The 23753-nt window shown below is 37.1% G+C and overlaps 2 protein-coding genes across 2 annotated transcripts; one reads left to right on the top strand and one right to left on the bottom strand.

Moving 5' to 3' along the window:
* Positions 1 to 16393: 16393 nt before the first annotated feature.
* On the top strand, positions 16394 to 18568 carry LOC134824235 (anoctamin-10-like). Its single transcript, XM_063836017.1, has one exon. The coding sequence runs from the start codon at positions 17251 to 17253 to the stop codon at positions 18505 to 18507; it is 1257 nt and encodes a 418-aa protein (XP_063692087.1). The 5' UTR covers positions 16394 to 17250; the 3' UTR covers positions 18508 to 18568.
* Positions 18569 to 18833: 265 nt separating this feature from the next.
* On the bottom strand, positions 18834 to 23057 carry LOC134824236 (uncharacterized). Its single transcript, XM_063836018.1, has 7 exons — positions 22998 to 23057; positions 22301 to 22440; positions 21970 to 22159; positions 21566 to 21696; positions 19876 to 19965; positions 19407 to 19541; positions 18834 to 19106 (listed from the first exon to the last, which is right to left on the bottom strand). The coding sequence occupies exons 1-7, from the start codon at positions 23053 to 23055 to the stop codon at positions 19014 to 19016; spliced, it is 837 nt and encodes a 278-aa protein (XP_063692088.1). The 5' UTR covers positions 23056 to 23057; the 3' UTR covers positions 18834 to 19013.
* Positions 23058 to 23753: the final 696 nt, after the last annotated feature.

Raw genomic sequence — 23753 nt, 5'->3', positions numbered from 1 at the left:
ATTTTATGGTGCGCGGCTTTATACCCGTGCGCGGCTTTATACCCGTAAAATAACTGTTCTATATATTGGACCGTCCAACTCGGCGCGCGTCCTGGTAGGTTGTAAACCTACAAGGCTTTAGCAAGCAAAATTAAGTGTAAAAGTCTCGTAATTTGGCGAAATTCGTTGATTTTTGTCGTATTATTTTATTATATTTTCGGTTCCTGAACATGAATCATGCTGAAAATTTGTCAGAACCTTTTAATCATACTTAACTACCGAACCTAATTTATTTTGGAGAGATTGGTTTTGATTAAGAGGTCTAAAAATGATAAAATAGGTATAAATTCGTTGATAACTCAAATTCTGACCATGATCGAAATTGCTCAAACTAATTTAGGTTCATGTCAGTAAACATAAGTGTTTACGTAAGCTGACCAAATTTCAACAAAATTGTTATATGGGAAGTATTATAATTTTTTGATTGTTTTCGAAATAATGTGCTGGCCGAAATATGAGCTAAAAAACCATTCAATTGTCAGCGCGCGCGTTTTACGGTCGATGGCGCACTGCCTACTTTAAGCAAATTTTGCTGATATACCAATAAAATAAATTTGCTCAAAAGTTTTAAAAATTTGGTTTTTTGGCTCAAAAATCAGTTGTTTACGATTTTACCGGGGAAACTCAGTTTCAACTTTATGACTTTAAGTTGAGGGGCAACTTAGGTTCGGATTGGGCATGGATAAGGCACAGTTACTTAACGCAAGGACTTTTTTATCAAAATTCTTTCTTAGAAGTTAAAATGTTTGATTGCAAGACTCAAAATTCAGATGATATATCAATATGTCAATGATAAATTTACTGGGCCGCGCTCAGCCTGTCATTCCGCCAAATCTTTATTATTATATACTATTTGACCAAAACCCATAATCATGGGTAGAGTGTACCGCTGCCAGTGTCTCTCTTTTCCAAACAAAAGGAAATGATATTAATTTGAGGAACCGTCCGCTAATGCAAATTGATACCGAGAATGAAATCGGTCGCTCGCTTTTTCCAATCAATAAGCTTTATTACAATTCGTAAGCCGTGATCGAATGGAAAAAGCGAGCGACCGATTTCATTCTCGGTATCAATTTGCATTAGCGGACGGTTCCTCAAATTAATATCATTTCCTTTTGTTTGGAAAAGAGAGACACTGGCAGCGGTACACTCTACCCATGATTATGGGTTTTGGTCAAATATCATCTCTTTTTGATTATATTTATAATGTCAGGATAATTTACACAATCGAAACTTCATTAACAAGGAGGTAATTCCGACGATTTCGAAATTCTGCCTTTGAAAACGTTTCCTTGTGTTTAGTTAGGTATATCTGTCGATAACCGACTGAATATGGCACTTTTTACTCATTCAAGTTGGCATTAAATTCATATATAATGCCATTTAAATATCGTGGAAAGCAGAATATATTCGAAATCACGAAGGAGCAAAATTCTCACCTTTCGCACGTGCAAACTTTGAGCGGACGTTGCGTGCGCATACAATATTGAATCATCGTAAATTTTTGCATAGTGGTATTAAATATATAGTTTGATAAGCATGCAAAGTTTCAGAAGATTTCAAAAAGAACTTGGATCACAACGGGACTCCAAAGTTGATAAAAATCGTGAAAATCAAAATTTTTAGTGATTTTAGCTATTTTAAATAAATTTGGGCGTGTCCCCACGTGTGCAACTTTTCGATTTTTAACTTTAAAACTAGCCTATAACACAATTTACACCTTTAAGAAGCAAAATTGAGCTCCACAACCCAAGGGATGACCCAACACCAGAGAATACTAATTCACAACTTTTGTGTTTTTATAAAATTATTCTTCAAAAAAGCACTAACTTCAATAGCAAATATCTTTATGAAGGAGCAAGGTAGGAAACTATTCCGGTAGATTTTCAGAATGCTTGAACAATTATCTAAGATGAAAATGTCCTCAGATTTTGAATAAAATTACTCCTTAATAGCGTAAAATTGATTTGAAAAGTTGTTACTTTGTCAAAAATCAAGTTTTTAAAACACTTAATTTGATGACGTCATCAAGTGATGATGATGACGTTAAATTATTTTTCAATACAATGTAAACTAAAGCTTAAACGATTATCTTTAAAACCTGTGGTTCGAGATGACTGTATCGTTTATACTTTCGAATCTACGGACACTTAAATGTAGGCTACAATTGACTGCAAAAAGCGTCTATATTATATATCACAATGCTGGCAAGCATAACCGTTGCCCTTATATTCACAACACTATGTACCCCCTATACTATTATATCCCCTTTATTGTTTTCCAGGCATTAAGACTCATCGAAAGTAGTTCAGCAGGTATATTTAAGTTCAAAACATTCTAATTCAATGTTAAAGATGACAGGAATAAGAAATAGTTATGTGGAGGTTTTTAAGAAATTTGCGCAAAATACGCGCCAGCATGTTATACGAAATTAGGTAAAAAACCCAAAATCGCCATATTCAGGTGCCTTAAAAACCATGTTAAAATTGAGTTAGAGATCTGAAACTTTGCAGAGCGTCTAGACCTTGTCCAAATCGACTGTAAAAAAAATTTCATGTTGCAGGAGTATCGGGAAGTGGGTTTTCTGGAACCCCTGTTTTACAACAGATTGTCGTGAAGCTATATATATATATTTTACCAAAACCCATAATCATGGGTAGAGTGGACCGCTGTCAGTGTCTCTCTTTCCCAAACAAAAGGAAATGATATTACTTTGATTGACCGTTCTCAAATGCAAAATGATACCGAGAATGAAATCGGTCGCTCGCTTTTCCCATTCATTCACGGCTTACGAATTGTAATAAGTTTCGATTGATTACATCAATCAGATGCTGTAAAAATCTCTTTGGGTTGCGTTCGGGTCGATACCTAGTATTTCGGGGTAAGGGTGGTAGTTATTAGTATTACTTATTGAATTAGCTGAAGTTTATTGAATCTTCATTGCCGAGTACAGCTGCCTTTGTGTAGTTCTTCTTAATCTATTACAATTGTAAATGAATGGGAAAAGCGAGCGACCGATTTCATTCTCGGTATCATTTTGCATTTGAGAACGGTCAATCAAAGTAATATCATTTCCTTTTGTTTGGGAAAGAGAGACACTGACAGCGGTCCACTCTACCCATGATTATGGGTTTTGGTAAAATATCATCTCTTTTTGATTATAATGTCAGGGTACTTTATAAAGTCGAAATATAAACTGATATCTTCATTAATAAGGAGGAAGTTTCAACGATTTCGAAATCTATCCTTTAAAAACATTTCCTTGTGTTTAGGGAAGCATATCGGTCGATCACTGACTGAATATGCCACTTAATACTCATTCAAGTTGGCATTAAATTCATATATAATGACATTAAACTGTCGTGGCAAAGCAGAATTTGTTGGAGATCACGAATGAGCAAAATTCTCACCTTTCGCACGTGCAAACTTTGAGCAGACGTTGCGTGCGCATCCAATATTGAATCGCCGTAAATTTTTGCATGTAATTGTTTTATATATAGCTTGATAAGCATGCAAAGTTTCAAAGTATTTTAAGAAGAACTGTAATCACAACGGCACTCTAAAGTTGACAGAAAATGACGAAAACAGCAATTTTCAGTGATTTTAGCGATTTTCTATCAATTTGGGCGTGTCCCAACGTGTGCAACTTTTCGATTTTCAACTTTAAAACTAGCCTATGACACAATTTATACCTATAGGAAGCAGAACTGAGCTCCACAACCCAAGGCATGGCCCAACACCAGAGAATACTAAATCGCAAAATTGACGTTTTTATAAAATAATTCTTCAAAAAAGCACAAACTTCAATGACGAATATCTTTATGAAGGAGCAAGCTAGAAAAACTTTCCGGTAGATTTTCAGAATGCTTAAACAATTATCTAAGATAAAAATCTCCTCAGATTTTGAATAAAATTACTCCTTAATGGTTTAAAATTAATTTTAAAAGTTATTACTTTGTCAAAAATCAAGTTTTAAAAACGGTTAACTTGATGACGTCATCAAGGGGTGTTTATGACGTCATATAATTTTTTTATACAATGTAAACTAAAGTATAAACAATTATTTGCAAGACCTGTGGTCGGAAATGGCTGTATCTTTTATACTTTTGAATCTATGGACAATTAAATACAGACTACAATTGACTGGCAAAGCGTCTATCCCTGAATATATATATATATGTATATATGTATCACGACAATCTATCGTAAAACAGGGGTTCTAGAAAACCCACTTCCCGATGCTCCTGAAACCTGAAACTTTTTTTGCAGTCGATTTGGTCAACGTCTAGACGCCCTGAAAAATTTCAGATCTCTAACTCAATTTTAACATGGTTTTTAAGGCACCTGAATATAGCGATTTTGGGTTTTTTACCGAATTTCGTATAACAGTGCTGGCGAGTATTTTATGCAAATTTCTTAAAAATCTCAACATAACTATTTTTATTCCTGTCATCTTTAACATCAAATTAGAATGTTTTGAACTAAAAATAAATCTGCTGAACGACTTCCGATGAGTCTTAATGCCTGAAAAACTCCTGCCGGAGGCGGCGGCCTTCGGCCGCCGCCTCCGGCCGGAGTGCACGCTTCGCGTGCACGAAAGAGGCTTCCGACGAGTACCAAAGGGGTTATAATAGTAAAGGGGGTATAATAGTAAAGGGGGTACAATAGTAAAGGGGGTACATAGTATACTCCCAATAAAGACACCGCTCGTGCTTGCCAGCACTGTGATATAGTATAGACGCTTTTGCAGTAAATTGTAGCCTACATTTAAGTGTCCGTAGATTCAAAAGTATAAAAGATACAGTCATTTCGAACCACAGGTTTTAAAGATAATTGTTTATACTTTAGTTTACATTATATCGAAAAATAATTTATCGTCATCATCATCACTTGATGACGTCATCAATTTAAGTGTTTTTAAAACTTGATTTTTGACAAAATAACAACTTTTCAAATCGATTTTAAAGCATTAAGGAGTAATTTTATTCAAAATCTGAGGACATTTTTATCTTAGATAATTGTTCAAGCATTCTGAAAATCTACCGGAAAGTTTTCCTACCTTGCTCCTTCATAAAGATATTCGCTATTGAAGTTTGTGCTTTTTTGAAGAATAATTTTATAAAAACACAAAAGTTGTGAATTAGTATTCTCTGGTGTTGGGCCATCCCTTGGGTTGTGGAGCTCAATTTTGCTTCCTAAAGGTCTAAATTGTGTTATAGGCTAGTTTTAAAGTTGAAAATCGAAAAGTTGCACACGTGGGGACACGCCCAAATTCATTTAAAATAGCTAAAATCACTAAAAATTGTTATTTTCACGATTTTTACCAACTTTGGAGTCCCGTTGTGATCCAAGTTCTTTTTGAAATCTTCTGAAACTTTTCATGCTTATCAAACTATATATTAAATAACACTATGCAAAAATTTATGGTGATTCAATATTTTATGCGCACGCAACGTCCGCTCAAAGTTTGCACGTGCGAAAGGTGAGAATTTTGCTCATTCGTGATTTCGAATATATTCTGCTTTCCCACGATATTAAAATGGCATTATATATGAATTTAATGCCAACTTGAATGAGTAAAAAGTGCTATATTCAGTCTGTTATTGACAGATATGCCTACCTAAACACAAGGAAACGTTTTCAAAGGTAAAATTTCGAAATCGTTGAAATTACCTCCTTATTAAGTTTCGACTGTGTAAATTATCCTGACATTATAATCAAAAAGAGATGATATTTGACCAAAACCCATAATCATGGGTAGAGTGAACCGCTGCCAGTGTCTCTCTTTTCCAAACAAAAGAAAATGATATTAATTTGAGGAACCGTCCGCAAATGCAAATTGATACCGAGAATGAAATCGGTCGCTCGCTTTTCCCATTCATTCACGGCTTACGTATTGTAATAAAGCTTATTGAATGGGAAAAGCGAGCGACCGATTTCATTCTCGGTATCAATTTGCATTTGCGGACGGTTCCTCAAATTAATATCATTTTCTTTTGTTTGGAAAAGAGAGACACTGGCAGCGGTTCACTCTACCCATGATTATGGGTTTTGGTCAAATATATATATATATATCTTCACGACAATCTGTTGTAAAACAGGGGTTCCAGAAAACCCACTTCACGATACTCCTGAAACATGAAATTTTTTTTACAGTCGATTTGGATAAGGTCTAGACGCCCTGCAAAGTTTCAGATCTCTAACTCAATTTTAACATGGTTTTTAAGGCACCTGAATATGGCGATTTTGGGTTTTTTACCTAATTTCGTATAACATGCTGGCGCGTATTTTGCGCAAATTTCTTAAAAACCTCCATATAACTATTTCTTATTCCTGTCATCTTTAACATTGAATTAGAAAGTTTTGAACTTAAATGTACCTGCTGATCTACTTTCGATGAGTCTTAATGCCTGGAAATCAATAAAGGGGATATAATAGTATAGGGGGTAAATAGTATTGTGAATATAAGGGCGACGGTAATGCTTGCCAGCATTGTGATTATGTTAATGAACATAATAGCCTGGGGTCCTCAGGTAATGATAAATTTGACGGATGTTACTCGTCTAAATATCTTCGAAGTAGCGCGCGCCGGGCCAGACAATTAACAATGGTCAATAATAAATGTATAAATACAATCGTGTCCATCAACAGCTCCATAATTTCATATTTTCAAATTTGACTAAAATAGTTGTAAAGATTTCTATCAGATATGTCTGATTGGGTCCGCAAAGCTTTTGCTCGCGATATGTTGTCTACAGTAGAACTTTCCCCTAAAAGATCGTACACTTGTCTACACTGAAGCTCAACAGAAAACTTATTCCAATATTCACCAAACATCCCAAGTTCATTTTTGTCCAATCTTAATGAAAATTCATACACGAGGTCAGGGGACCACTAGCTACAAGTAGAGCACCTAAAATCTGGGTTTTGGGCATGTTCGGGGTATTTGGCTAAATTGGGCCTAATTTGGACCAAATATGGGCGTGGCTGCCCCGCGGGCACCGTTTGGCGGTTGGGGTCCGGGACCCCTCAAAAGTTCGGTCACCGGTCCTAGTTTGTTGGTCAACTGCTATCTCGAAACCAAGTTTCACAAAAAAATCAGGGTGAACCCCCCCCCCCCCCTAAACGAACTTGTAAAACTTGTAAAAATGTAATTAAACTTTTTATTGTAGTTAAACACCAAAAAACTGAGGAAATAAGATGGTAGCAATAATCCAACAGTTATAAATATAGTAGTACACTGAAGCTCAACAGAAAACTTATTCCAATATTTACCAAACATCCCAAGTTCTTTCCACTTGTCTGAAAGCTCAGTTGAATTCCTATACACGTCCAGAGCATTGTTACTTCTCTTTTTAAACCTTTCGGAACTCGCTCCCGTTATATCTGTTATGTAGTCTCTAATTTCACGAGAGCACTAGTAACTTAGTAAGTGTCTTTCCTACAAAATCATATATTTTCTCCGTGGTTTCTTGGGGTTTAAGACTCATATCTCGATGACTAACCATCATGTACCGGTCCTTGATCCAACTGTTGGACTCAGCAAACGCTAAATTCCTGATATTTTCAGAACAGTAATCATACATTTCTAACGCCACTTTCACCCTCCAACTGGGAAAGTGCTGGTAGTTACTTTCCAAAACTAGTTTCTGATCCCACATGTAGAACAAGCCACCGTACCTCCTCGACATCATCAGTGGTATCGGGTGCCGGATAAGGTGTATTATCTTCACATTAGCAGATTTTATCTGCTCTATTTTCAGCAGGTCTTCAATGTTTTTCATACGTATAACTTTAAGGATGGTTGTAGCACGGTATCTACAGATCTCTTGGTACAGTTCTCCTTTTTTGTAGCTCCTATCACCGCACACTGTAGAGTTGAACCGTGCCAAGTTCTCTTCAGCAGTTCCACACCGTTCATGCTTCTCCGGAAAGTTAGTTGGATACACAGAACAGTTGTGCATTATTTGCTGTAAGTACAGCATTCGCAGCTCGTACTCTGTGTGGTCCGGTCGAGCTCCGAGGATATCCCCTTCCTTGTACATTTTTCTGATACTTCCATCGTAAAACGGTTCAAACAGATATTGTAACCTAGGATTGCTATCAAAAATTTGGCCTAGAAATGTAGATCCACCGCGAAATGAAGTTAACAGAATTACTATCTTTTTCTTGGGATTTAAGGAGAGATTAAAAGCTGGGTCAGGATATACACGTTCTGAAATCCTTTTCTCTTTAATGGAGGACAGCTCCATAATTCCCGGGTTCCTGATAATTTCTTTCCAAAGTAAGACCAAGAATAAAAACACCATGACGGCATAACTAATTTTTCTAAGTCGCTTAATCATCGCTGGGAAGAAAGAAAGTGTCATCAAAGTATGGTATACATTATATGGGATTTTATACCTGTAAATTGATTGCAGATTAAAATCTAAAGATTAATCAGAGACAACTTGCAAAACTGATAAATAAATCGATAAAAAATGCGATTTAATATTTAAAATGCGACACGGACAAAGGTACCGAATAAGTTTGTCTGAGTGTCAAGTGCAGTGTACTCACTACTTCACTACTCCCACAACTTACGTCTTTTCCGAGTATACACGATAATCAAGCACGTATTCCCATGAGTCAATGTCATCTGTACAAAAGTAGAACACTGGTATTGAATTACCTATAACAACCGTGGATTGTGGGATATTATATAATATTAATAAAACTAACGTTGCTATTTTCTATTTATAGCCAATATTCATGTTTAAAAGGGTCTTAAACAGTATTCAAACTTAAAAAGGTTCAACAATTTATTCTTGTTTTGGCATGAACTCCTTTTTTTCAATTCACAAAAACATAAAAGGGGTTCCCAGAATTGATTAAAAAACTAATTAAACGAAACGAAACTAATTTCGTTTCGTTCCGATTTGTAGAGCTAACTAGAATATATAGAATTCACTAAGAGTAATTATGGTACGGCACCAGTTTGTCGAGCACGTGGTAACCGAGTGACGCAGTCACGAGGTACAGTCATTTGATAGATAACGTGACCTATATTAGCCAGTGAGAAAGGCTGGATTTCGTGCTCAAGCAAAATTATATTCACAATTACATCCTTATAGTTTGAGAGAACAGCAAGGGTTGAGTCAATCTTGAAATATCACTGTAATCGTTGGAAATTAGAGGAGCATCTATCGCAAAGGAATTATTTTATTGAGTACTGTATGTGATTTATGAAATACAGTACTCAATAAGTGTCGATAAGCAAATCGTCATGTGACAAAAGTGCGCTGTCCAATAGCAGTTAGGTAAGCTGTCATGTGGCAACCACGAGAGTAACACGATGGTAGCAGCATGACAGGAATTTCAATCTTTTTGTCGGAAAATGTTCCCAAGACTGTTGTCTTGTGCCGTACCATAAGACATTTATAAAACTCCTGACAAAACTCGTGCCTTCGGTACTCGTTTAGTCAGGAGTTCTAACCTACCTAAATATTTTCCTCGAAATGAAACGCTCGTTGTTATGACATGAAAGCGACAGTCGCGATTGTCAGCATTATGATTAATGGACAATGTGCGTGATAAAATGTTTGTCAACTTGCCAGTGAACTAGAATAAATTTCCAGTTTCAGCAGCTGTAAGTAGGTTATATTTTATTTGGTAACGCTGATGTACTGTGTGATGAACCCTTGCTTGATGTCCTGAGAGTCAAATAAAGATATTGATGTTATTATTATTATCAAACTTTACACAAATCCAAAGTAGTTACTAAAAACATCCTAAAGACCTAATAAGTCTACTTAAAAGACTTGCAGAACTGAAAATTTACAATAAATGCAAAAAATGGAACTTAAAACTGAAATTATCAAAATCAAAAATTATGCAAAAAATTGAACTTAAAACTGAAATTATCGAACTAAACAAAATCAAAATAAATTTCTCCACAATTGGCGGTTCGAGGCTAAATACCTTAAGTCTGTCAAGTCGTCACTATTATTCAAATAAATATTTCTTTTATTCAAATCGTCTAAAATAGTTTCAAAAATATTACATTGATGTCTACCAATCCTTCCCCTCGAATTTGACATACTATCAACAGCAAAATTTAGAGCTAGTTGTGGTGGTGAGTTGCAGTCGCTACGAAGAATGTGCCCAAACATTTTTCAGCGGGATTTATGAACTCTCTCTGAAAGTGGAGTTACATTGCAATATTACATATTGATGTCAACACCGAAATCTAATTTTGTTCTTATTGAGTGATTGATATGATCATGAAGTACAACTCGATCAAAGTATAAGGTAGGTAGGAAGTAATATGTTAAACATTAGGCCCACATACCAATAACGGAATAGTTCCCTAATCTTTCTGTTACCGTTGCTATGTTACCGTTGCTATGTGCATTCTCTTCATAAGTTTATACTCGCATCCTTTTCAGTGGTTATATTTCTAATAACAATAAATCAAAATGGCTAATTGTGTTTAAATTTGTATGGCTAGAATGTGGGCACTTACTGACTTACTGCTTGGGTTATTTTCATCCTCCTGGTCGTTGTTTTCAGTACTGCAGCTATAGTTAAGTTTGTTCGTGTTTTATTATAGAAGAGGCTCTTACGGGCAAAATAACGTGTTTCTGAGTTTGGAGACCTAACCATTAATTGGACACAATAGTATGATGTGTAAGGATCAAGAATATGTTTAGAAATATAAATAGGACCTTATTAGTCACATGCTATACCAATGCGCGTTTTAAACTTTGACAGTCTATAACTCTTAGGCCAATAAAGTATTTATATTCATATATTGTCAGCAATAAAATCACATTGTTTTCTATTCGGTGTGAAAATGTTAGCTAAAACAGACGTAATCTCGCGTCGGAAATGTGACAAAAACGCTTGCAGATTGACAATATTCAAACTTCGATAAAGTATATCAAGTGGGTACTTCTCGGAAAGGAAAAATGTAGGCAAACACGAAACGACTATTCTTGAGTTGATTTAATATAACTGCAGAAAATTATTTCAAATTTAAGCAAAAAAGAGCACATTTTAACCACCTTTTCGGATTTTTACCCGGGGAAATCCTGGAATAAAAGCTTAATTTTAATGCCATCATGTGCGGCTGTGTTTCAGCTATATTCATGCAAATTTTGCTGATATGCCAACGAAATTAACTTGCTGAATAGTTCAAAAACCATGTTTTTTGGCGATTTTACCCGGGAAACTCAGTCTTATCATTTAAAAACCACTTTTAATCGATTCTACGGTCAAAAATACGTCTAGAAAGGTGTATCTGAAGTCCCTAGCGTATCGAACAGAAAATGCCCGTAAGAGCTTCTACTAAAAAGTGCGCTGTAATTAAAAGCTGAAAAGTGTACAGTAGTGTAGAGCAGAGAAAAGCACGCCCCGATAATATTAATAAGATAATATAAAGCACTAATCCCATGGCCTCTCCTCATTGCCGCACGATTTACTGTGCTATGTTGAGGATCGTATACAGAATTCCTGGGACTCTACTCATAACATCGTCAAGTCCACAGACATTCTCACGTCATCAGCCTCCATTGAGCCTAGTTTTATTGGGTTTTATTGGGTTTTAGTGGCTTTAAGTGATCTGGCAACTGCTACCTCCTTTACTGCTAATAAAGTAATAAGTAATTAAGTAATAAGTAATTAAGTTTTCATAAGTTATTAAGTCTTTAAGTTGAACGAGCGCATTAATATAACTCACTATTTATAGTGTAAATTAATAAAGAGCCACACACTTAAGCTACGAGGGCAGGTTATTTGTCAAAATGTAAGGTTCGTGAGACCATCGCGTGTGGTCACAATATGAATTAGAACGGACCATCTTGACAAGTCACGTGGCATTCACTGAATGTGCTAATCCATGGGTTAGCACTAGGGTTTTCGTGTGTTACGGGCCCGATATGTAATGGGCGAACTTAACAAAAAGCTGAGTCAATACAAAGCCACGCACTGTGACATGGCCACACGTTCATGGGGCTTAACCCATTAGGGACGATAGGGTCGTTTACGACCCACCTTTTCTAGAGGCTATAGAGGACAAACCATAATACTAAACGCAACGAATCTTTCGCACATATGCTCAAAATTTATTGGGCTACATTATTGACTTTCCAGTCGAGACCCAATTAATTACTAACAACTAAATAATTAGGCTAATTAGTCGTCATAATTGGAAAATATTTCACTTTACTTCTTGCCTTGATTGGGACATTAAAACTTTATGTAGGCTTATTTTGTTGAGGACAAAATAGTTGCGGGCAACGATTTCCTTGAGACATATGAAAAGCCCGTGATAATCAAATGTTCACAAACAGAGCTAGACGCTGTTTACTAACTGCGGTCGCATACGACCCACTCGTCCGGGTCGCAAACGACCCATCACGGTTTTTCGGCTTTAACTTCTGAAACAAAGACGTTAGGATAAAATAAAAACTGTAGCATAAGTTAAAAACATATGGTCAATACTGTGTAACTCTAACCTTTTAAAAATAAAGAATTTGGGTCATTAACGACCCACTCGGCTCACTTGCTTATTACTACATATGTCCATGTAACTTCTTGAATTCAGCCTAAAGCATGACATCATAAGTTCAAAATCGCCTCTCAGCAAGTGATTATCATCATAAACTGCGAAAAAATCGGTTAAATGGGTCATTAGCGACCCACTAGGACCACAAAATTGATTAATTAAATATAATGTTGTCAAACTTTTACAAATATTAGTATAAAAAACATGTTATATCTTGGTCATTACTCCTGTACGTTGATTTAACTTTTAAAATCGATCAACTGGGTCAATAACGACCCACACGAATATGGAACCACCTCATCAATTATTATCGTATCATGCTTTTTCCCCCCATCAAAAAGCACCGTGGGTCTTAATTCCCGAAAAAACAGGGGTGGCTGACATACCCCTTTCTGAGATCCAGGGCCAAAAAGGGGGCCCGTCACACTCATAAAAGAGCGCGAAAAAAAAAAACACTACTTGCAATGCTGGGCGCGTCCGACTTAATACTATGGGGGGTGGAAATTGAACGGAAGGGCCCCCTCGTTCCAATTCTAGGTAATGCCGTGTTGTTTTTTGCTTATTAGATTTGTTCCCCTTTTTCGCAATTGGAATCGGGAAAAAACGCCCGCTACAACCCACCGCTTGAGACCCAGGGCCCACGGTGATAGTCATGTCACTCAAGAAAAAATCCCCTGCGAATTACGAGAATCTTAAACCCCTTGGGAAAATACGAAAAAAACGGTGGCCCAAATTGCTATTCAAACCCAAAAACCCCAAAATGCCAAAAAAAGGTTTTTTTTCTTCCTAGAAAGAACAAAATAAAAAACAACTCCCTCCCCAACCTAAATTCCCCCCGCCTGTGAAAACAAAAAAAAAGCCCCCCCCCCCCCCCCAATTTGGGGGGGGGTGCTGAAAACCGCTTTCTAGAAACACCCTTTTGGGGGAAACAAACCCCCCGAAAAGAGGCAGCTTTAAAAACGAAAACAAGTTTTTACGAAATGGGCCCGAAGGGGAGGGGAGTTTCCAAAGTTTTAAGTTGGTTTTTTTGACAAAATAGCTATGTGGTGGGGGGGGGGGGGGCTAAAAAATTTTGTAAATAAGTGATTACGTAATTTTGCGGCCCTAAGAAGTAAAAAAAAGGGGCTGCAAAGAGAGAGATGCAGCCCCCTGAAATCTGAACCCCCAGCAGTTGTATTTTTTCTTCTTGGCGTTCTGGGAAATCGGGAAAGATAGGCATGTTTTTTTGCTGTCCACGACATTGGGTTTGTACTAACAGCTGATAAATCCCCTCCAAATTCATCCCAATTCTGCCCATTATTCGCAGCTGACTCTTTGGGGTGAGTGACTGCAGATTACCGTGAGATCCAGATCTGGGAAGGGCTAAGGGTAGCCCCCGGGGTTTGCGGGGAAAATTAAGCCCACAGTGTCTTTCTTGAGGGTTTTAAAACAACTGATATGAAAATTTAAAAGTCGTGGTTAACTTCCGAGTGGGTCTTTTATTGCCCAGTTGTCGATTTTAAAATTTAAACAACGCAGGGGTAATGACCAAATTTAAACTTGTTTTTTACTAATTTTTTGAAAAAAATTTTGAACATTATATTTTTTAAATCTTTTTGGGGTCTTGGGGGGTCGCTAATGACCCAATTTAAAACCGATTTTTGCAGTTTATGGTTTTACTTGCTGAGAGGCGATTTTGAATTTGATGTTAATGTTTGGGCTGTTTTTCAAGAATTTTACAGGGGAAATTTGTAGAAAAATTAAAAAACCGTGACCCCGAGGGGGGCCTTTTTAATGCCCCAAATTCTTTATTTTTAAAAATTTAAAGGGTCAACGTATTGACCATTTTTTTTAATTTTGTTTTTATTTTATTTTTTCCAAACGTCTTTTTTTTCAGAAGTTTAAAGGAAAAAACCGTGATGGGCTTTTGGCCCCGGAGAGTGGTCGTATGCGACCCAACCCTGTATTTTTTAAAAGTAAACGAGATACGGGTTGCTTTTTTATATCATTTTTGCTTTTTAAAGTGCCTAGTTTTTTTTAAAACCCCATAAAATCGGAAATTTTAAAAACCGTCCCCCAAATGGGTTAATGTGACCATTTCGGCTGTTTTTTTTATAAGTTATTAGGGGGCCCTTAGGGGGCCGAAGTTTTTTTTGTTTGTTGCCAAAAAGGGCCCCGGGTCCCCCCCCCAGGCCCCTCCCCCCCCCCCCCCCCCATCCCCGCAGTCCCCCATCCCCACCCCCTTCCCCCCCCTTTCTCCAAGCATCCCCCCCTTCCCCCCGCAGTCCCCCATCTCCCTGCGTCCCCCACCCTCCCGCACCCCCCCCAAAAAAATCCCCACGCAGCCCCCATTCCACCATCCCCCAACCCACGCAGTCCCCCCTTTTCTCCACTGCAGTCGTACCAATACTTTTTTTCAGGGGCCTGGTTGGGTGAAAAGTCGAGGGGTGAAAAATTTTCCCCAAACATTTTAAATTTTAAAAACAATTTTTTTTAAAAAATGTTAAAGAAATTTCTGTCGCTAATTAAAAAACTTAAATACGGTCCTTGTGGTCGGAATAGGGGCTGATATCCCTGTCAGAAAATATCACTGTTTTTCTTTCCAATCTCCTGTTTAAAGTTAAAAACTACTTTTAATTGTTAATTTTGTTTCAATCGCTCCGATCTCATTAGAAACGTGAAAGTTGTGTTTAAGCTTAAAAGTTACATTTAAATTTCGCCATTTTTTTTGCACAGCATAAGTTTTGAGTTGCACCTAAACACCCATGGTTACCTTTTAATTTTAAACAAAAAATGTTAGCTTTTCCATTTTTAACTTTTTTCCCTATTATTTCCTTGTTTTAATCAAAATTTTCCCTTTTACCTTTGGGCCAAACAAGCCTATTTTCTGTCGCTTTTCTATTTTCAATACTTTTTATTTATTTTAAATACTATTTTCACCCAAAACCCTTGAGTTGGAATTTCCCAATCGAGTGGTGGACGGGTTTATAAAAAAAGAAACATTTTTTTTTAAAAAGCTAATTCGCTTTTTACATAACTTTAACTTTTTTTTGTGCAGGAGTGGCAGGGTGGCTTAAAAACTTTTAAATAAAGAATTTTGGGGTTTTGGTGGTTATTTATTGTTTTTTTTTAAAAAGCTAATTGCTACATTAACCCTTAAATACTTTAAGAACCTTTAAGTGTTGCACAAAAGTTATAGTGTCGAGTGTATTTTTTCGACATGTCACTCATTATCATGCCTTTACCATCTTAGAAACTATTCGTTATTTGTACTTTAAAAGCTTGCTGTCCTTTTTACGTAAGTAGTAAATGCTATAATAATTTTTTAAATTTTGTAAACTTGAAATTAGATAGCTTTCTCCAGGGGTGTACTTTGGACATCGCCCTCCAAGTTTCCCAAAACCTTGGTTTTTTTTGAGGGTTGTTTGCTTCCGTTTAATTTTAAAAAGTGAAGGGTTTGGGTTTCACCGATGTGGGTCTTTTCGGTATCTTAATCACTTTGATACCGGAATTTATGGGGTGCCCTCATTTCATGCTTTTTTGGGCTAGTACGTTGGGGGGGGGGGAATTTATTATTCTGGATGCTAAAAAGATAACCTTTAATTCGGGGGGGTTTTTTTATTGATGTGTTTATTTAAAACGGAAGGTGTTTTTTGGTTTTTTCTTGTCCACTTCAAAAATTTCCTCCCCCCCCCCCCCCCCCCCCCCCCCCCCACCCCCCCCCCCCCCCCCCAGCAGAATCCGCATCTGTAAGTGTACCATAATAATATGTAACTGATTAATGTAATTAATTAATTGATAAATTGATTAACGTCATACCGCAGGTGTTAGCAACTCTTTTAACGCAAATGGGTGGACTATGTTGTTATCTTAAAGACAAAAGATCAAAACCCTTTTGGATTTTGTGAAAGGAAGAATCCAAGATAACGGACTGAAACATGTCATGTCATGACCATCCAGGAAAATGCAAATTATTCAGCATTGTTGTCACAGCCCCAGAAGAGCTGATAACGAAGGAAGCAGAAGGTGGGGGTTTCTAAAACGGGATTTAAAGGGGTTCAAACGTGAGTATCTGAGTGGAAAGCACAAAGAATACCAGCCACCCTACACTAACAAAACATCCACCCAATCAATCTTCAAACCATCCGAACTCTCTTACATAACCAGCGAGGTTCTGAAGCGAATCAAAATGAAAACCCTCCCTGACTTCTTCCCGAGGCCCAAGTGTGGACTACTGAAGAGCGACCCCTCATATTCTAGCATTAGAGCGGGTAGAATGGTACAGTTTCTGGCCCCTCCACTCCAGCTCAGCAGAGTGCACAGCTTCCTGGCACGCTGGTCCCCTTGAAGGGTCGTTCTGTGATCTCGTGGAACACTACTTCGGGTCCAATGTGGCCCTTTACTTTGCCTGGTTAACTAATTACATCTCCTGGTTGCTCCTCCCCGCGGTGGCTGGGTTCACTGTGTCTCTCTACCATTACCTGCACCCTGACATTAACGTGGACAACTCCCTAGTCACCCCTGTCTACACTCTATTTGTGGTGATCTGGGGGGTACTGTTCGCTAAGAGCTGGGAGAGGAAGTGTGCTAGTCTGGCTTGTGACTGGGGTATCAGTGCTGTCCAGTGGAGGAGAGAAGTACGTCCTGGCTTCACTGGACGGAAGAGGATTAGTCCTGTTACTGGTATGCCGGAGAGGTATTTCTCTTCTCAGGAGAGACTGTTCAGGTATTGTATCAGTGCTTGTGTAACTCTCTTTCTACTCATGATCGCTTTCTTTGTCATGGTAGTTAGTTTGAATCTGCAAGGATACATCCACAAGTTCTCATACAGCAGGGAGTATCTCCTCTTCCCGAGCATCTCCTGGTTGTGTGATGAGGGACAATACTTTGACCGCTCTGGCAAGGGTCCAATGCCGTTTGTTCTCTTGAAGGTTCCAGTCATTCTTCATATAGTGACCATACAGGTGCTTAACAAAGTGTACCAAGTGGTAGCCAACATACTCACTGACTGGGAGAACCACAGATCCCCAACAGAACACGAGAATGCTCTCTACATCAAGAGATTCTTTTTCGAAGCGTTTGATTGCTACGTTGCCTTATTCTATCTAGCTTTTATAGAAGCAGACATTGTACTGTTACGTAGAAACCTTGTGAGTTTATACACCTGTGATTCCGTTAGGAGACTGTCTTGTGAAACCATCATCCCCTTCATCACGAGAAAAGCTTCCAGAACCATGACTAAGAAAGAAAACAAATTACCCTCTGATAATGCTATCGACGAAGACTACGACAAAAGCGAGTATGAACAGTTTGACGACTATCTTGAAATGATCATACAGCTGGGTTACGTGACATTATTTGCAGGAGCCTTCCCTATGGCAGCACCCTTATCTGTCATCTGTAACATCCTGGAAATGTACTCTGACATCTTCAAACTGAGCTACATTACCAAACGTCCCACAGTACACCGAGTCACTGATATCGGAGTGTGGTCGGTCCTGGTTAAAGGCATTGTCCTCTTATCAGTCTTCACTAACCTCTACATCTTCTGCTTCACCTCCGGACAGCTCCGGACGTACGCTCCATCTTTCTTCCAAGTAATAGCTCTGTCTGCGGAACATGCTGTCAAGTCCGGGAGTGATCATGTTCAGGTTGTAGCCCCGGAAGCTGGACTAGCAGTGGCTACTACTATGATGTCTCTGGAACATATCATATTGTCGTTAGTGGTAATCATGTGGCTGATGGTTCCAGAGACTACACCCTCTGTTAAGGATGAGCTAGCGAGGAGGGAGTATGTGAAGTTTATGGAGACCATTGGGACGGCTGGAGGAGGGGGAATGGTGGAGGTTGTGAAAAAGAAAACGGAGACTAAGCCAAAGCAAAAGTGGGGAAAAGTCAAACTGTTCCATGACGCCTCTGAGCTTGAGCTCAACGAGCACTGACTGCTTCACTGACACTTTCACTTGCATAATTGGAAAACTGTGCAATTTTATGTAAAAATAGATCAAATCTTTTTTAAATAGCTTATTTGGGAATTATTTTTTTATAGAAATTCAGTACAACTAGTAACTCATTAATTTGATTGTGCGATTATATTGTTTTGTCTATTTAGATAACGAAAACATGAAATATGAAGTATCAAGTGCAGTAAAATGTTTGTATTATAAACAAAATTATATCATTGTTTTAATATTGAAAAGTCGAATTTTGTCTACTTTATCCTAATTCAGTCTTCCATAAATGTCCAACCATGATCCTGCTAAATTATATTTACAGTACTCTACACTCTACAGTCTACAGTCTCTAAAATAATAAGCTAAACTCTACAATGGCTCTTCTGTCCAGCCCGTCACAAACGTGGTCGAAGTTTCACTTCAGTAATTGATTGTAACCAACAATGGTAACCAATAGTAACCAATGGTAACTGACACAAGGTGAACATAAAGCTTCACATAACTGAGCACACCTTGCTTTGATTGTCTTTCAAACTTTTAGGTAGATCTGCTCTTCTGTTTGGATTTTCTTCTAACGTACTTACCACCTGAAAACAAAATTATCCGGTTACAAATGAGACGTACTTACCACCTGAAAACAAAATTATCCGGTTACAAATGAGACGTACTTACCACCTGAAAACAAAATTATCCGGTTACAAATGAGACGAACTCCTCCCTAAAGGATGAACGTGTTATTATCTGTTACTTCTGAATAATACTGTATTATTATAATACATTGCTGTAAAACTACTATTTTCCGTGGTAATACTAATTAGCTTAACATACATAACGTGAACAAACAAAACCCCGATTTACCGCGGCTGTTTCCTTGTAATTTAGAGTACCTGCAAAACTTCAACGAAGTCCAGAGCAATGTCGTCATCATTGTCAACTTTACTGAGGATGTCTTGTATTTGGGATGATGTAAAGAAGAGTCCTGCACTTTCCAAAATGGTAGACAGCTCTTCTGAGTCAACAGTCTGTATATTCACATTATTATGTTCTTTTATTAATTAATGTCAATTATCAAGGTATAAATGACTCAATTTTACTCGGAGGCAAAATTTTAAGCTTTTGTTTGTTCTTTCATTAATATAAGTTTATACTTGGGCCTTGGTTTAAATTTTAAAATCTAAATTCCTTGAGGTTTAACTTCGAATACTGGACTTCATAAATCTGAACTAATCCTCAATAAATTGTGAGTGCACGTGTGATATCTTTATTGATCCTCAGTTACTCTAAAAAAAGCCAATTTGATAAGTGCGAATTATACTTAAGCAATCAATAATTTAGACGAAGAAAAGTTCTACTTACACCGTCCCCATTAACATCTGCAAGCTCAAATTTATTTTTGCAGTTAACATAGGTTTTTAGCTTGATCTTCGGGAATTGTTCTGATAGCACCTGAAATCCAGTGGTATTAGTATTAGAGTATTAGTAAGTTGGTATAGGGTTGTTGTGTTACCTAATGAAGGTCAGCACTCTCCGTTTATAATATTTCATTGTATAAGCAGAGCAAGAAAATTAAAGTGCCACTCTAATACTCTAATACTCTAATACTCTAATACTCTAATACTCTAATACTCTAATACTCTAATACTCTAATACTCTAATACTCTAATACTCTAATACTCTAATACTCTAATACTCTAATACTCTAATACTCTAATACTCTAATACTCTAATACTCTAATACTCTAATACTCTAATACTCTAATACTCTAATACTCTAATATTCTTATACTCTAATACTCTAATACTCTAATACTCTAATACTCTAATACTCTAATACTCTAATACTCTAATACTCTAATACTCTAATACTCTAATACTCTAATACTCTAATACTCTAATACTCTAATACTCTAATACTCTAATACTCTAATACTCTAATACTCTAATACTCCAATACTCTAATACTCTAATACCCTAATACTCCACTACTCTAATACTCTAATACTCTAATACTCTAATACTCTAATACTCTAATACTCTAATACTCTAATACTCTAATACTCTAATACTCTAATACTCTAATACCCTAATACTCTAATACTCTAATACTCTAATACTCTAATACTCTAATACTATAATACTCTAATACTCTAATACTCTAATACTCTAATACTATAATACTCTAATACTCTAATACTCTAATACTCTAATACTCTAATACTCTAATAAGCTAATAAGCTAATACTCCTGCTATAAATACTACTGACCCCTAAGGAGGAACACTTTGTACACACTGCTATAAATACTACTGACCCCTAAGGAGGAACACTATGTACACACTGCTATAAATACTACTGACCCCTAAGGAGGAACACTTTGTACACACTGCTATAAATACTACTGACCCCTAAGGAGGAACACTATGTACACACTGCTATAAATACTACTGACCCCTAAGGAGGAACACTTTGTACACACTGCTATAAATACTACTGACCCCTAAGGAGGAACACTTTGTACACACTACTATAAATACTACTGACCCCTAAGGAGGAACACTTTGTACACACTACTATAAATACTACTGACCCCTAAGGAGGAACACTTTGTACACACTGCTATAAATACTACTGACCCCTAAGGAGGAACACTTTGTACACACTACTATAAATACTACTGACCCCTAAGGAGGAACACTTTGTACACACTACTATAAATACTACTGACCCCTAAGGAGGAACACTTTGTACACACTACTATAAATACTACTGACCCCTAAGGAGGAACACTTTGTACACACTGCTATAAATACTACTGACCCCTAAGGAGGAACACTTTGTACACACTACTATAAATACTACTGACCCCTAAGGAGGAACACTTTGTACACACTACTATAAATACTACTGACCCCTAAGGAGGAACACTTTGAACACACTGCTATAAATACTACTGACCCCTAAGGAGGAACACTTTGTACACACTACTATAAATACTACTGACCCCTAAGGAGGAACACTTTGTACACACTGCTATAAATACTACTGACCCCTAAGGAGGAACACTTTGTACACACTGAGGTAGGATTTGGAACGACCACTGCCGGTGTAGTAGTGCTGGTCACGCTGACTCTTGAGTTACTTTTCAGTCCGTTACTAGCTACTGAGCCTCTTTTTACTCCTGGTTAGAATATTTAGTTAGAATACGGAGAATTTATAATTCAAAGAGAAATAGAAACCTGTCCAGAGAAACATTCGTTTGCTAAAAGGGTTCCATTTCGATTACTTATGAACTTTTAGTTTTAGCCTAAAACTAAAAGTTCATAAGTAATCGAAATGGAACCCTTTCTATGAATTTTAACAGCAGATGAGTAATAAAGTTATTGCTTAAAGTTAATAAATGTAGAAAAACTGAATTTGAATAAGATAATACATGCAGCCAAAAAAAGCTCACCAGTTTTCTTTTTCTTTACATTAACTTTCTTCTTAGTCTCCGTGGATACATTAGGCGGTGTTGCAGTGGATACATTACCATTGCCAGTGTTGTTCTCTTTCTTCCCGTATACTGTGTCTATAAGCGAGGGTAGCTCCGCTGGTTCATCATGGTTTGAACTCTTGCTTGTCTTCCTCTTCGGAGCTGTACTCTTTGGAAATTAGTTATAATTAAAGTATGGTTTTTGGAAAATCAGAATAGTCTGAGTGTCTTGCTATGAGTGTGAGTAGGGGTGCACCTCATGAAATATGTTTCTATATGTTCAGTGAAATTACGTGGCAAAAAGCCAAACCTTGATATCTTGTTTCAATGCAGATACTTCATTTTCCAATCGATACACTTTAAGCTTTAATTCATCTATCTGGTCATCCTTTTTTGTGATCTCCTGTTTTAAAACGTCCTTTTCTTTTGCAAAGAAATTTGCTATCGTTGCTGAAAGTAACAAATTTTGCAGTTGTGCAGAAATAGCCGGTTATTATTATCGAGGTCTAGATCTTTTCAATGACTTGTCGGACTTTATTTGGTCAGGCTTTACGTGGACACTGGAGGGCTCCGTCTAAATTAAAGTCTGACTACCATGATGACTACCATGATGACTACCATGATGACTACCATGATGACTACCATGATGACTACCATGATGACTACCATGATGACTACCATGATGACTACCATGATGACTATTGACTACCATGATGACTACCATGATGACTATTGACTACCATGATGACTACCATGATGACTACCACGATGACTACCATGATGACTACCATGATGACTACCATGATGACTACCATGATGACTACCATGATGACTGTACCATGATGACTACCATGATGACTATTGACTACCATGATGACTACCATGATGTACATTGTACGTTCAAAAATTCTTGGCGTTCATAATTATGTCCAGCCAGAATTATTTCCGTCCACGTAATGTCCACCTAAATAAAGTCCGATAAAGTAATCCTTACTGTAGACACTTACCCGAATCATGTGCACCTATAGCAGCACCACTGATAGACGTCTCAGCTAAAGATACCATTTCAAGCTAGATATTTAGTATCGGTGATTGTAAGTTAAAACAAAACAGTCTGTAAGAAACTGTGTATTTCTAAAAAAGTAAAAAGCTCGCATGTACCCTTTTCATTTTTAAACATGCTAATAAAATAACAACCTTAATGGCATATAGACTTATATTATCTATTAGTACTTATCTGTTATTCGTTAATATTGTAGGTAAAAATAAATACTAATAACCATGTTACGTGAAAAGCTAACATTTTGGCACCTGGAAAAATGTCAACAAAACAAAAATGAAAAATAAAATCTACAGTTGAGAATGAAGTGGTTGAGTGATGTAAGTTTCCTATTGAACTTCAAGATAACAAATTTTAACCGCTCAGCATGTTACATTGTTCATGTCTAGCAACTTCTGTCCCTTTCTAAATCGCTAATTCAAATATTTTGATTTTCACAAATACCTTAGGCAAGCACTATTTATTTACTCTTACGCACGTATCAATACCATGTCATCTTGAAGCTACAATCGACATTGTTCTATCTTTCAGTACTGTCAATACTTCAGTCAAAATAAGAGCCTTAAAGATACAGTCTGCATGGTTATTGTTTACAGTTGCTGTTACAACGTGAGACTTTAGCAAGCATTCAAAAACAAACGCTAGAATACCCTCAATGAACTGACAAGACACGGTAGATAAGTTTAAACTTTGAGAAAGAGTG

Source organism: Bolinopsis microptera, chromosome 12 (assembly GCF_026151205.1).
Source record: "Bolinopsis microptera isolate Bmic1 chromosome 12, MBARI_Bmic_1.0, whole genome shotgun sequence".
NCBI classification, from domain to species: Eukaryota; Metazoa; Ctenophora; class Tentaculata; order Lobata; family Bolinopsidae; genus Bolinopsis; species Bolinopsis microptera.
The sequence above is the reverse complement of the archived record's forward strand: the minus strand, read 5'-3'. Positions and strand labels throughout refer to the sequence as shown.